This window comes from Pelophylax lessonae (assembly GCF_965119305.1).
Source record: "Pelophylax lessonae genome assembly, chromosome: 1".
Lineage (NCBI taxonomy): Eukaryota > Metazoa > Chordata > Amphibia > Anura > Ranidae > Pelophylax > Pelophylax lessonae.
Window position 1 is genome coordinate 399212434 of NC_138768.1, and position 13638 is coordinate 399226071.

At 43.4% G+C, this 13638-nt stretch overlaps 1 protein-coding gene across 1 annotated transcript in view; it reads right to left on the reverse strand.

Annotated features, from left to right (window-relative positions):
• IFT74 (intraflagellar transport 74) overlaps positions 1-13638 on the reverse strand; it is a 172643-nt gene that overhangs the window by 6689 nt on the left and 152316 nt on the right. Inside the window, exon 17 of the mRNA XM_082247043.1 lies at positions 1520-1683. Coding sequence (XP_082103169.1) covers positions 1520-1683 — 164 coding nt within the window. The remainder of the gene's footprint in view (positions 1-1519; positions 1684-13638) is intronic.

The following is a 13638-nucleotide window of genomic DNA, read 5'->3' on the forward strand; positions in this document are numbered from 1 at the left end:
CCTCTGGTCTATTGTGTTCTGACAGGGGGCCCCTCGTCCATTGAGGCCATTACTTGTAAGCACTGATTGAATGCTGGTTCTCAAGCATGCTTGTTCGATAGACCTCACCTGGTCCCCATATCAGTGTGTTCCGGTTTGACATAACTTTCTTTTTGATGTTGGCTGCTTGGTGGACCTTCTAAAAGGGGAATGTTTTTTGTGTGAGGTTTTTTTCAAAAATGACTGCGAAAGTGGATAGATGCTTTGGGGTCACAAATGGCACAAACAGAAAACCAGCTCTGCTCTGAAAAGCTAGCAGCTGCATGACTAGTTTTCATAGGGCAAAATATTGTCCACATAATTTCCACTGTATTGACAATTTCAGGATGCAGGGCTGACACAGTGAAGCACCAAAGTTAATCCAGGTTGAAACTGCACTTAATGGCTGCTGGAGAGACTACTAAAAATTGGTTAATAACACATGAAACTGCAAACAGCTGCTTGAAAGGAGAATCTTCCTAAGATTAGCCTAAATTAAAGGGCACCAACAGGAAAAAAACTCAGCTTTGGAAAATCAAATAATCTAAAATCCAGAAGAACTGGTGGAGAGGTTCTACCTCCTCAGGACACTAAGCTTCACTGTGCTTACTGATTCTAGGACAATATCCCCCTGGACAATATCCCCCCCTGGGCAACATCCCCCCGGACAATTTCCTCCTTGGAATATATCCCCCTAGACAATATCCCCCCTCTAACCCTAACCCTCTAACCCTATGTCCAGGGGGATGTTTTCCGGGGGGATATTGTCCCGGGGGATATTGGCCGGGGGATGTTGTCCCAGGGGGATATTATCCGGGGGGATGTTGTCCCGGGGGATATTGTCCAGGGGGATGTTTTCCGGGGGGATATTGTCCCGGGGGATATTGTCCTGATACCGTGCTTACTAGCATGTGCAGGGGTATAGCCAATTATAAAGCAGTAGCAAATCCACAAGTTAAAGAACACAGCATCCCTATGTCCTTCACTCTGTGTCATTATTGAAAGTTGTGACTTCAGATGTATTTTCTATGTTCTAGCCTTCCTCCATATGTAATGGGTTTAATGTTGGTGTTCATTAAATGGCTACGTTAATAGTCGGGGTTAAGTGTTAGTGGCAGGTTAAATGTCAGAAGTTTTTGTGTATGTATTTTGTATCACATTTGTGTTCAGCACCAACAAAAACTTTGAAAGAAACAAATATGTCAGGCTCTCACATCTGACTTTTAATGTAATGCACTATAGATGACAGTTATTTGGAATATACAGTATATTTTATTTGATCTACATGAATTCACACACATTATTTTGATTATATAGTTATTTTTAGATCTCTTCCCGTACTTGCCTTACTGTTCTCATTTGCTAAAGATCACTTGTTTGCCACAGCCATACAGTTTCCTTGCATATATATATATTTTTTAATAAATACAACTAGGATCATACAGATACGCTTCATCAATTTCCATTAAAGTGGGCAGAGCACATCAGAATTATAACTTACCTTTTTCTTTTCTTCTGCAGATGCTCTAAGGGCATCCAAATTACTGTACGTCCTAAGTCCTTCAGACATTTGCTGGATTTTCTCCTTAAGGGATGTCAGCTCACTGTTTATCTTGGATTCCAGCTGCTCTACTTTCTGAAGATCCTGTTGTAAATTCTGGCTCTCTGAGAACACACACATATATAATGCAATACATTTATAATAAAATATAAACATTTGTGTAACCTATTCCAGTACCTCTTTTCGGAAAGGTGTGATGAAAATGAAACCTACTATAATTAAACTGTATTCTGTAATAACTGACAAAAGGCACTTTAAGTGGGATACGTTGCCTTTTCAGTGAAAGTTGTTCATAGTACGGGATTTGGATCCTAAAGCCTTTAAAATAGTTGACAGGTTTGCACTGACGCTTAACCTAAATCTTTAAGCAAACATGTCAGAAAAAAAAAACCTAAACCCACTTACTCCATGTGGGTTTGCACCTCTGGTGCAAAAAAATACCCTGATTGCCAACCCCCTGCTGCTCTAATCTCCAGTAAAATTTTGGTACTTTATGGGGGAGCATGACCCATCCACTTTTGGGGACTGAACAATAGCCTGATGTATGTCACATGCTGACAAGAGGTGTGCTAAAGTGTGTGCAAATATCATCAAATACTGGTTATTGTAGATTGCCAGAAAATTTTCAGGTAACGGTGGAGATCAAAGCAAAAAGAGATGCTGCAGGATGATTCAGGCATTGGATTGTGCATAGCACAGAATATATTTTCTTTTTGGAAAGTTTGCTTTAAGATAACCCTGAAATTAAACCCAACACTGAATCCTAAATCTTAAAGTGATTGTAAACAACCCCCTTGTAAAACAACCCATTCAATTTAAACTAGAAATGAAAGGCAAAACATTTTTGTATCGATATATATAAAAAAAAAAACATTATAAATACCTTTTTTTCCCTTTTTTTTTATAAGTGATCACATCCCCTCTGTTCTCAGCTGTTTAAGAGCTGGGGGGAGGAGAAGCAGCAGCACACTGAACTTGCCAGTGAATGACTGCACAGTGGGGTGTGTCAGGACAAGTCTGATCATTGGAGGAGAATACACAGAGTTCCCAGCATAGCTAGAGAACTGACCACAGTGTGCTCTCCAGCTTAGAGTGGTCAGTTTTTGATAGGAAAACAGAGGAGGTGGCAGGATCCCCAGGAACTTTACATAAAGGAAACAATACAAAGAAAACAAGATACTTTCTCATACAAGTATATGGTCAGCAGGCACATATCAGGAATATGAAGTGTTGGGGTAACAAATGCTTTAAGTACTGTATAACTTTTTTGAACCTAACCTGGTAAACCCTTAAAGTTAGGCTTGTCCCATAACCTCAATGCTAAACTAACCTTTAACACTAAATTAAGTCCTAAAACGAAACACTTACCTTATCGGGAACTATGATTATAGGTACCAAGATCTACCTGCGCTAATATCTCAGTGGCAAGAAACACTGATTTACTTTAAATGTTTTCTTAGACTAGCGCTGCTGTTGTAGCACTACCCCAGGAGGAGGAACTAGATTGTTTGGGTCCTTCTGCCTTGCTCCAGTAATGACCTGCCACTGTACCTGAACCTGAGTAACACTGACACTAGAGCACTAGATTGTCAACTTTTTGCTTTTATGTGAACGGGACCTTGATCCACTCACCTGCATTTTGGAGCCCTGCAAAGGAAGGAGGTCGTATCCATCCTCTCTATCCGGAGCCCTTTGACAATACTGCGCTTTTGACTCATTGAAATATATGGGTCTATAAATGAGGTGAGCTGCTATTGAGGACGTATACACTGAGCACTCGAGAGTGGAGTGAAGCACCAGCACTTTTTCTGAGCATGGCACAGAAGGATTATCTAATTTGGGACTTTTTTCACTCAATTTAATTCCTTTTGATGCACGATTGATTTATCATATTTCGAGTTTATTGAGTTATTGATCTACCCTATAAGAGGATAATATTGGACATTTGTAATCTTTTTTTTTCTCTTATTTAATTAATATTTCACTACTTATGTGATTCTCCGTGATTTATTCACGTTTTTTGCACTTATTTATACTCTTCACTATAATTTTGGTGCTGCATTATTATCATTGAGACGCAGAGTTGCCTTGTACCTGTAGAAATCAGTGAGCGATATGATAGCGGCAATCAGTGAGAGGTATGGTAACGGCAGTCAGTGAGCAGTATGGTAGCGGCAGTCAATGAGATGTATGTAATGTCAATCAGTGAGCAAAAGCCTCTCTCCATCAGCCTCTTACCATACCACTGGAGATAAAGGAAGACTAGCTGGGCTGCTATCTCTGCACTGGGAGAAGTTGGGGGAGGGGAATTGCATGTAGGGAGGAAGGAGATGAGTGTGCCACATATAGCTCCTGCCCTGTCCCGTCCCCGAGCTGTACCTCTTATCTGCAGTGGAGTCAAGTCGGAGGAAACCAAGGACGTCAAGAGGGCTACAGACGCGCTTCTTAGCAACCGATGATGTCATCAGTTAGCAGGACATGGTCGGGCGGCCTGCACAGCACAGGTCCCACAGGAGGTTACATGCCAGTTTAAAAGGCACAAGACTGCCACTGCAGTCAAATAAAAGCTTAAGCTGGAAGTAAAGAATGTTTTTCTGCCTTAGTTGGTCCTGTTTTTTATGCTTTTTGCCATGGCACCCCTGAGGACTCTTTTGTGGCACCCCAGGGTGCCGCGGAACCCCTGTTTGAGAAACCCTGGTCCAAATACACAACATGAAGACCGATGTTAATTACAAAAAAATGTACATACTTTTATCCTACAGAAATTCTGTAAGTCTCTCCCCATCTTTTTTCGCTGTACCTCCCTGATCTTTTACTATTTTGATTTGCTTGTAAGGTATCCACTGACACGGGCAGTCCCTAATCAATCATGATTACCCTTTTCCTTTTGGGAGAGGCTTCATTGATATTTGCATGCCGGTGTTCTGCTTGACCCTGTTTCTTGCACTGGTTTACAAGAGGATGCCTTCTGTTTGTGGCTTTGTTCCTGATTCTGTTTTTATATATTTTCAACTGCATCTTATTTGGCTTTATCCCTGATGTTTTTCAATGTCCTCATTTTAGTTTGTGTATCTCATGTGGTCTCTGTTGGCTATTCATGTCTATACAATATGCTTACAGCCAATAAACCTTTTGTTAAAGAAATTAGACTCTTCAAGTCTATCTATGTCTCACACTACCAATCAATTTTTGACTGCAGCAAAAGCACTTTGCTGCAGCGTTGTCACTGCTTCCTAGGCGAATGATATGACGCACAATTGTAAGTACTGGTTCAGCCCAAAAATGGCTTCCTTAGTTGTGAATTGTTGACACTATTAGCCAACACCATTCTTACAGCCATTTTCTTTGATTATTATAAACATTAACTGCATGCTTTCCTCTGACTAGATGGAGAAATGTGACAGGACAGCTTTTTAATTTATCTTCTTACAGTGAGAGCAGAGAAACTGCTGCAAAAGGACAAAAAATAAATAAGAGCTGTAGTCAGGAAGAGGATACAGGCCGGTTCCTTTAGATATGCACTCAAGTGGCAGAAGGTGTGTACAAAGCAATTCAGCCTGAGACCAAATTTCTTGACCCTTGAACAAATATCTGAGAAACAATAGCATTAGTGAAATTGTTTACGCTGGGTTGTTTCCTCTTTCTCCAGCAGCAATGCTGATGGTTTTTTTCTTAAGCCATCTCAAAAGAAGCCTTGACTATTTAACATTTTATGCTGGCAAGTAAAGTTAAGATTATTTAGCCAATACAATAGTGGTTTCAGTATCTAAAATCTTTGTATAAATGAGTAATGTGTGATTACAAACCCTTTGGAATTTACAAGAAGTGTAAAAAGATTTTACATACAGTATGTTTTCCCAAGAAATGGACAAAACTAGCAGGGAAACATATGCTCTACAAACATTAGGTTAAAAAATACTACATTGTCAAACGTATTGGGACGTCTGCCTTTACACGCACATGAATGTAGGGTTTAATATTGAGTTGGCCCACCCTTTGCAGCTAAAAACAGCTTCAACTCTTCTGGGAAGAATGTCCACAAGGTTTAGGAGTGTGTCTATGGGGATGTTTGACCATTCTTCCAGAAGCGCATTTGTGAGGTCAGACACAGATGTTGGACAAAAAGGCCTGGCCCGCACTCTCCGCTCTAATTTATCCTAAAGGTGATCTATCGGGTTGAGGTCAGGACTGTGTGCAGGCCAGTCGAATTCCTCCACCCCAAACTCGCTCATACATGGCTTTATGGACCTTGTTTGTACACTGGTGCGCAGTCATATTGCAACAAAAAGGGGTCATTTCCAAACTGTTCCCACAAAGTTGGGAGCATGAAATTGTCCAAAATGTTGTGGTATGCTGATGCCTTAAGAGCTCCCTTCACTAGAAGTAAGGGGCCAAGCCCAACCCCTGAAAAACAACCCCACAAAATAATTCTTCCTCCACCAAATTATTTGGACCAGTGCACAAATCAAGGTCCATAAAGACATAGAGGAGCAAGTTTGGGGTGGAGGAACTTGACTGGGCTGCACAGTCTGGACCAAACCCGACAGAACCTAAAAACAGAAAATGAATATATTGCAGCTTGCCAGCCCTTAGCTACGTGGCTACATTATTTTTTTTTGTTTTTTTTTTTTAAAGAAGCTTTATTGAAGAAATATAAAGGTACATGGAAAACATTTTATATCAACATTTTAGTATATAGAATAACACTTGCGTAAAGCTACTATATTAACCCAACAGATTCGTAGGTAGCAATCACAGAAGAAAAAGAAGGCGCTCTAGAGGCCTAGTTGGATTGATCTAAGCAAATAGCCCAGCTAGAGGGCAAGGAATGGGGGGGGGGGGGGGGTAGGCAACATACCCAATAATACCATGAACAGCCCGCTAGTCAGTGATCGAATAAGAGAAAGTACCAGTACGTATATCAGGGACATCAGCACTGGGTAGCGAGGCCAAATATTCCTGCCATTTGTCAGAGAAGCGAACTGATGATGACTTTGAGTGAAGTCTGTATTTATCTGGTCCTTGGTTAAGAGGCTGCGAAGGTCTCGGTCCACCTGGGAGATGGAGGAACAGATCTGGGATATCCAGCTGGAGAGAATAGCCCTACGAGCTATCAGTAGACAGGTTAGAATCCACGTGCGAGGAAGAGGGCGAAACCTATCGGACCAGACCTGCAGTTATTTGTCCCAATAACCAAATATGAGTAGAAGAGGATCTTTGGGGAGTCGAAGAAGCGTCGTCCCACTGATGTATGCAAGAACTTGGTCCCAAAACGTGGAAATGAAAGTACAGGACCAAAACCTGGGTTTCAAATTGGGTCTGTCTGCGGCACAGTGTGGACAAGTACTAGTTTGGGGATTGTCTTTTTTTTCGGAGAGGAATGGGATATAGGCCCGATGATTTTTTACTGTGTTTCTCTCCAAGTTTCATTAGGAGTTAATCGCAATGTTTTGTTGTAGCCTTGGAATATTATTGATACAATGTCTTCTGTCGAGAAGTCTTTGTCCCAGTTAGCTGCAGTTGAGGATGCCTGATGCAGAGAGGTTAGACGTAGAAAAGGTTTGTAGATATCAGAAATGCTGTATTTCCCTGTGGCTAGGAGGGGGTCAGCTAAAGGGTCTTTGAATCTCCGTGTAGCATCTTTGCCTGTGGAGCGGATGAAATTAAAACACTAACTGACGCAAGAAAAAAAGATGAGATCCCGGAAGGTCAAATTTATCAAGGATGACCTGAGGAGAACAAGGCAGGCCTGAGCTGGGGTCGCAGAGGTCTGAAAAGTAAAGAAGACCTTTCCCTTTCCAAGAACTGAACACTGGGGAGTCCAGGCCCGGGGCGAAGTTCGGATTTCCAACTATAGGTAAAAATTTAGAAATAGAGAGGGGAAGCCGCAAACATTTTCTGATCTCTCTCCAGGTTATAACTGCGTCACTTAGCAGTATATTGTGTTGGAGATAAGGAGGCATGGTTTTCCACTTGGTGTGTAGTAGAGCCGTTAGTGAAAAAGGGTAAGACATCTGTGATTCCAGTTCATAATTAGAGTAGTGGGAGGAGTTGGATACCCAGTCCAGAGCTATCCTGAGCAGGCAAGATAAATTGTAGAATCTAATATCAGGAAGATTTATACTGCCCTCGCTCCTGGGAAGACAGTTTTTTCAATGAGATACGTGGCCTTTTTTTGGAGATAGCTTTGTTAATCAGTTGAGTGTCCTTGTGCTTGATTAATAGGGGAATAGTCTGAAGTGGGTATAAAAGTCGGGCAAAACTGACCATTTTAACTAAGTGGCACCTTCCCAACAGCGAGAGTGGCAGATCCATCCAACTTTCTAATTCCTGGCACAACTTGCTAAAAAGTGGAGGGTAATTTAGGGTGTAGATGGAGGAGGGGATTTTACCAATCTTAATGCCCAAATAGGTGATATGTGAAGTGGCCAAAATAAAGGGAGAGTTCAACGCCCAGTCAGGTCTAGATGTTGGGCCCAGTGGAAGGATTTTGCTCTTGGCATAATTTAGCCGTAGACCCGCACATAATTTCCTATCGAACGTGGAGATTATTGTTTGGATGTCGGTGGAAGGATTCTCGGTAAAAATCAAGATATCGTCCGCAAACAGGGAGATACGTAGTTCACGATTTCCAATATAGATCCCGTGTAAAGGAGCCAACTCCAAGAGATATCTTGAAAGAGGTTCCAGGACCAGGTTAAAGAGCAGCGGGGACAGGGGGCAGCCCTGCTGCGTGCCCTTGTATAGTCAGAATTCTTCGGTGAGAGACCCAGCCACCCAGAGCCTGGCCACGGGAGAGGAATACATGGCCTCAATGATATGTGTGAAAGGCCCAGTAAAGCCCATCTTGAGAAGGACCATGGAGAGCCAGTCAAAGTTGACATTGTCAAAAGCCTTCTCTGTGTCCAGGGTTACGATGGCTAGGTCTCGCTTCGGGTGTATCCTGGCCAGGTCCAGGGCCAAGAGACCCTTCCGTATGTTGGATGCAGCCGATCTGCCTTTATTGAAACTGGATTGGGCCGGGTGTATCAGAGAGGGCATGATTATCGCTAGTCTGGACGCTAAAATCTTAGAGAGGATTTTTACGTCTAGGTTTAGGAGGGATATGGGCCTATAAGAACCGGGTTCCAGAAGGTCTTTCCCTTTTTTAGCGAGGAGTTTAATTATGGCTTGATTGCCAGTAGGGGGGTATAATCCTCCAGAGCAGATGGCGAAGTAAACGTTTAGAAGGGTGGGAGCAAGGACTTCCGATATAGACTTGTAGAATTCCCCCGTGAAGCCATCTGGACCTGGGGCCGTATTTGGGGCTAGTTGTTTAATAGGCTACATTAGTTTTAATCAGAAGGTTTTTCAGAATAGGAACATTTTACTTAAACATTACAAAAAATATCTGTTAAAATTTACAAAAATGCTGTTTCCTTGTCATTACCTGTAAGCTTAAAGAGGAACTTCACCCTGCTAAAATTCCCTTCCTAATGCTATTCTTCTGTACACCATACTGAAATATCCAACACGTGCAAAGATGTGCTGCAGGTCTCTGCCAGGTATTTATGATGTGCTCCTCAGCAAAACACTGCCTCCTGGGATTTGTGACATGGACCTCCTAGGAGGCAGTCGAAAACCCTATGCCATTTTCTCCAAGGCCAGGAAACAGGTGTTGGGCTGCAGCACAAAAAAGGTACTAAATGTTTCCAAAAATGATGAAATGCTCTGCTATTGTGTAAGACGGAGGGGGGAGGAAACCAGAATGAAAAAGTTATTTTATGGATATTTGCACACAAGGGGTCTGGCCACTGTGTCCAATCCCAGCATTTTAGGGTACCTGGGAGTCACAGGTGCAGCATTTAGCCCCATTGCTTACAAACTGTCTATAACAGGCTGCTGGATATGGTACTCACATTCCAGGCATTTGTCCCTGAACACATATAGGCCTAAACACACGTACTCATAAATAATTGTCGGAAACAAGGTGAAGGTAAAAAAACAAAATCTTTATTGAGAACAAAGAATAAAATGTTCCATAGCAGGACCCACGCTAAGGAGTTTCAATCCAGAAAAAGATCTTAATCATAACCTAATTACATCAGCGCTGACAAGACAAATATATATATATATATCCGGATGGTGCTGGACGGCGGATTTGCACTGTGCACGGGAGGCGGCCGGGAGTTCCTAGGAGCGGTATGTCCTCAGTGTGCTACTGTTACGCTAGAAGTACAGGCATGGGTTCAGTGCGGGCAGTGTGGTTATCTGCTGCTCCGGGCAGAAAAGAGCGAGGGCCAACCCAAAAAGCTCTCGGTTATGTGGGAATCAGGCCTTACTCAAGAGGTGACCGGGACTGAATCCAAGTTCCTCAGCGGAGGCGGAAGGGGCATGTTACGGCTGATGATGCAGCTGGAGGCCCTGCCATCAGTCAGTGAGCCTACTATGTGTGGAAGGGGGACTCAGTCGCAGAGTTCCATTGGGAGGGGATCCATGCCCGCACCGGCGATCGGAGGGTGGCCGGAGGACATAGCTACCTCAGTGACCATGGCAGGATCTGCCCCCATTTGTATCCAGCAGCCAGAAAAGCCTGCGGTGATTCAAGCCTCACCCTCTAGCATTAGTAGTGAGGAAGGAAATGCCCCGTACGTGTCGATTCCCCATCTTTTCAAAACAGATGCGGGTCCATAGAAGAAGGGATCGACGAGGGGGTCCGTGGATGAAACCGAGGGGGACTGAGGGTCAGAAGCTGGGAGCAGCTCCCCAGGTCCTGACATGACAGTAACACTTGATCAAGAGGCTAAGGAAGCCATAGAAAGGGGGGACTTGGCTCAGAAATTGGGGTTCTGTAATGCATACGTGGAAAGGATGCCAGACCTCACCCCTCCAGGAAACATTGCCCAGGCCAGAGACCAGAACGCGGCCTTTGAGCACATGATACAGAGGATGTGCACCCCTTTTTCTCCACAGGTGAGTGGTAACAGGAGGACTCTCCCCCGACTGTCCAGGATGCAAAGATGGCTACAGAAAAAAGTGGCACTCGAATATGGATACGATTATCCATATGCCCCCAGGGAGGTGATGCTGTTGGTAGAGAAATTCAGAGACTTTTGGTGTGACTAAATGATCTGTGACTTCTTGTTTGTCCCCAAGCCATACAGAGACTCACCAGAGGAGAAACTAAAGGAAAAAAGTGTAAAGGCTCAGTGGAACTTTGGGCGCTCCATTTACATAGACAGGGTGGAGGTTCTTCGCCTCGATAGATCAGGCCATGCCTGGTCTATCAGAGTCAAAGATAAACAAGGAGTCTATGTACCCTCACCCTGACTATTATATTTGAGGGCAGCAAGTGTTTGTTCGAAAGGAAAAAAAGAAAAATTCAAAAGCAAGAAAACCTGTGTTGGCCAGATGGCTATCACAACTGACCAAGGAACTTTAAAAACATAATGCTGAGTTCACAAGTTTGAAAGTGTTCTAGTTCAATGCATACCCCTTGGGCAATTTGGGAAAATTGTTTGCTATGCTAGACCCCTTGGGCCAACGGGCCACGGTCTCTGTGGATTACAAATAACTGTGTGGGACGTCGTCCACAGTTTTGACAAAGGAAGATTTGTTGTTGCAAAGTTCAAGTGTCCAGGAACTTTGGTGGGGGGTGTCCTACAAGACCCCTCTGTTACTTTCCTGAGTCAGCAAGACTGCAGGTCATACAGAACATACTGTGACTTGCCTTGTTCCTTCAAGAAGTACTTCGAAAGACAGCAAGAGGGCGCTGTATTTCACTTAATTTAAGGACTCTGAATAGTTAGCCAGTGACAGGGTACAGACTCATCGGAAAGGAGTGGACCCCGGCGAGTCAAGATACTAGTCAGCAGAGGTAGTCAGAGAAGGGAGTGGAAAGGTCACCCTTTGAGTTAAAAGGAGGGTCTTTCCACTCAACTGTCAAGATAGTTAGGCTTGCATTTTCCTATGTGTATGCAGTTGACTAACTTTTGCTTCCATTTCTCTCTACAGGTGAGATCATCTTAGAGATAGTTAGGAGATTTGCATTGTATTTTTCTTCTTAGTTCTCACAAAACGAGTTTGTTTTGTGGGGGGTGCATCAGTTTTAATGCACCTTAAAATGTTTGTAAATTTGTACAGCAGAGTGTAAAGCTATATTTTATCACCGTAATTTATTTGTACATTCGTTTTTCCCTTCTCCCCCTTTCCAGGTTTGTGGGATACTCCTGCGTTTTTGGCAGTATTTTTGATAGGAGGTTGTTGCCTCAGAGTCAGAGGGACCTGACTCCCTTTGGTGTGGTGTGGATGTAGCACCCTACAGGTAGGTGTTAGGTAAAGTATAGTGGGCCTTGGCTGCCTAACAGCAGGGCCATGATTTCAGCTGGCTGTCATGTCTCCCAGGTGTGTCTGCTGAGAAGGGAGTCTCCTCACTGGCTCAATGGAGAGAAGGATCGGGGTGTTCTGGGTGGCTGCCTGGGAATCCAGAGAGTGCTGAGTTGAGCTGCATTGGGGATTCGGTGAGCCGAGGAGGACCAGTGGAGGAAGAGGGGTCCAGTTCCAGGAAAGCCTGCCAAGGTCGCGAGTACTGTGAACTGCCCCTAGGAGTCTGCCAAGTGTAGATGGGATCACTCCAGAGAATGTTCCAGGGATCCAGGAGTCAGCTAGCTGTAAAGGGGGTGCCTAGTCAGAGGACCCTGAAGTGTTAGAGGGGGTACCTAGTTAGAGGACCCTGAAGTGTAAAGGGACACCAGTGGTTGGGCCCTGAAGAGTCAGTGTACAGTGTGCAGTGTACAGAGTTAAGAGTTGCAGCAGCACAAGCAGTGACAAGGAGCTACCTCAGTCAGTGAAGGGCTGGAGGGAGCCTTTCAGTGACTTTTGAGCTAGATCGAGTGTCAGGAGTCAAGAGTTCTACAGTCCTGGATCTTTTGAGTTAACAAACAAGTTAAAGTCGAGGTTCCAGCACTAATTCAGCCAAGTGGTATTTGCAAGCGTCAGGAAGCGCTGGTCGGCATTCAGCTGGCGTCAAGACAGCGCTAGCGGGCATTTTTGTACAAAGTCCCAGTTAAACCTAGAAGACCTAGAAGAGCCAGAGACCCACTCATTCCCTTCTCCCATCCCCAATATACAATAAACAAAACAAACCAAAGATGCCAGAATGGTCATTGTCTCAGTTCTCACACCTGGGTTCACAACTTAAATGTGTTGGTAGTGTTACTTACCGGTACTAATGGCAGACCCACCTCAGGCCCAAGGCCTGGAAACATTGCTACATTAGAAAAGCTTTTGACACAGTCTAATGGTCCTATCTTCAGCACACTCTTAAAAAATGGGGGTTTGGACCCCATTTCTTGAAGTGGATGTCATCTCTATATGATAAATCGAAAGCATATATCATACCCCGGTTTTAAATCTGACCTATTCCCCGTTGGAAGCGGCACCCGTCAAGGATGTCCCTTTTCCCCCACTTTTTTTTGCTTTCATCGTCAAGCCGCTTGCCCAATTAATTAGATCGGAGCCAAACATTAAAGGTATTGAATTAGGCAGATATCATCATAAAGTCTGCCTTTTAACTGATGATATCTTACTCTTTATGACCTCTCCCCATATCACAGCACCTAACCTCCTTTGGATCTTAAACCGTTTTTCACACATTTCAGGTGTGACAGTTACCAAAAATCCACTGCACTCAACATCTCCCCATCTCCTGCTGAACTTCAACATGCTAAAACTTTGCTCCTCTTTTCATGGACACCACATCGACTCCCATACTTAGGAATACAACTTACTGCTAAAATAACCAATTTATATTCAGCTAACTTCCCTCCGTTACTGAAACAGGTTACCGAATTGTTAACACAATGGTCCTCTATCTCCTTATCCCTAATAGGCAAAATTAATGTAATCAAGATGGCTATTTTTCCAAAAATCATTTTTTTTTTTTTTAACTTTTGACTTCTTTCTTTAATAACTACATAACACAGTACTTGTACTTTTACTTTCAGTACTTGAGTAGCAATTTTTTTTTAAAAAAACTACTTGCAATACTTAAGTACAAAAAATGCTGAATACTTTAGTAC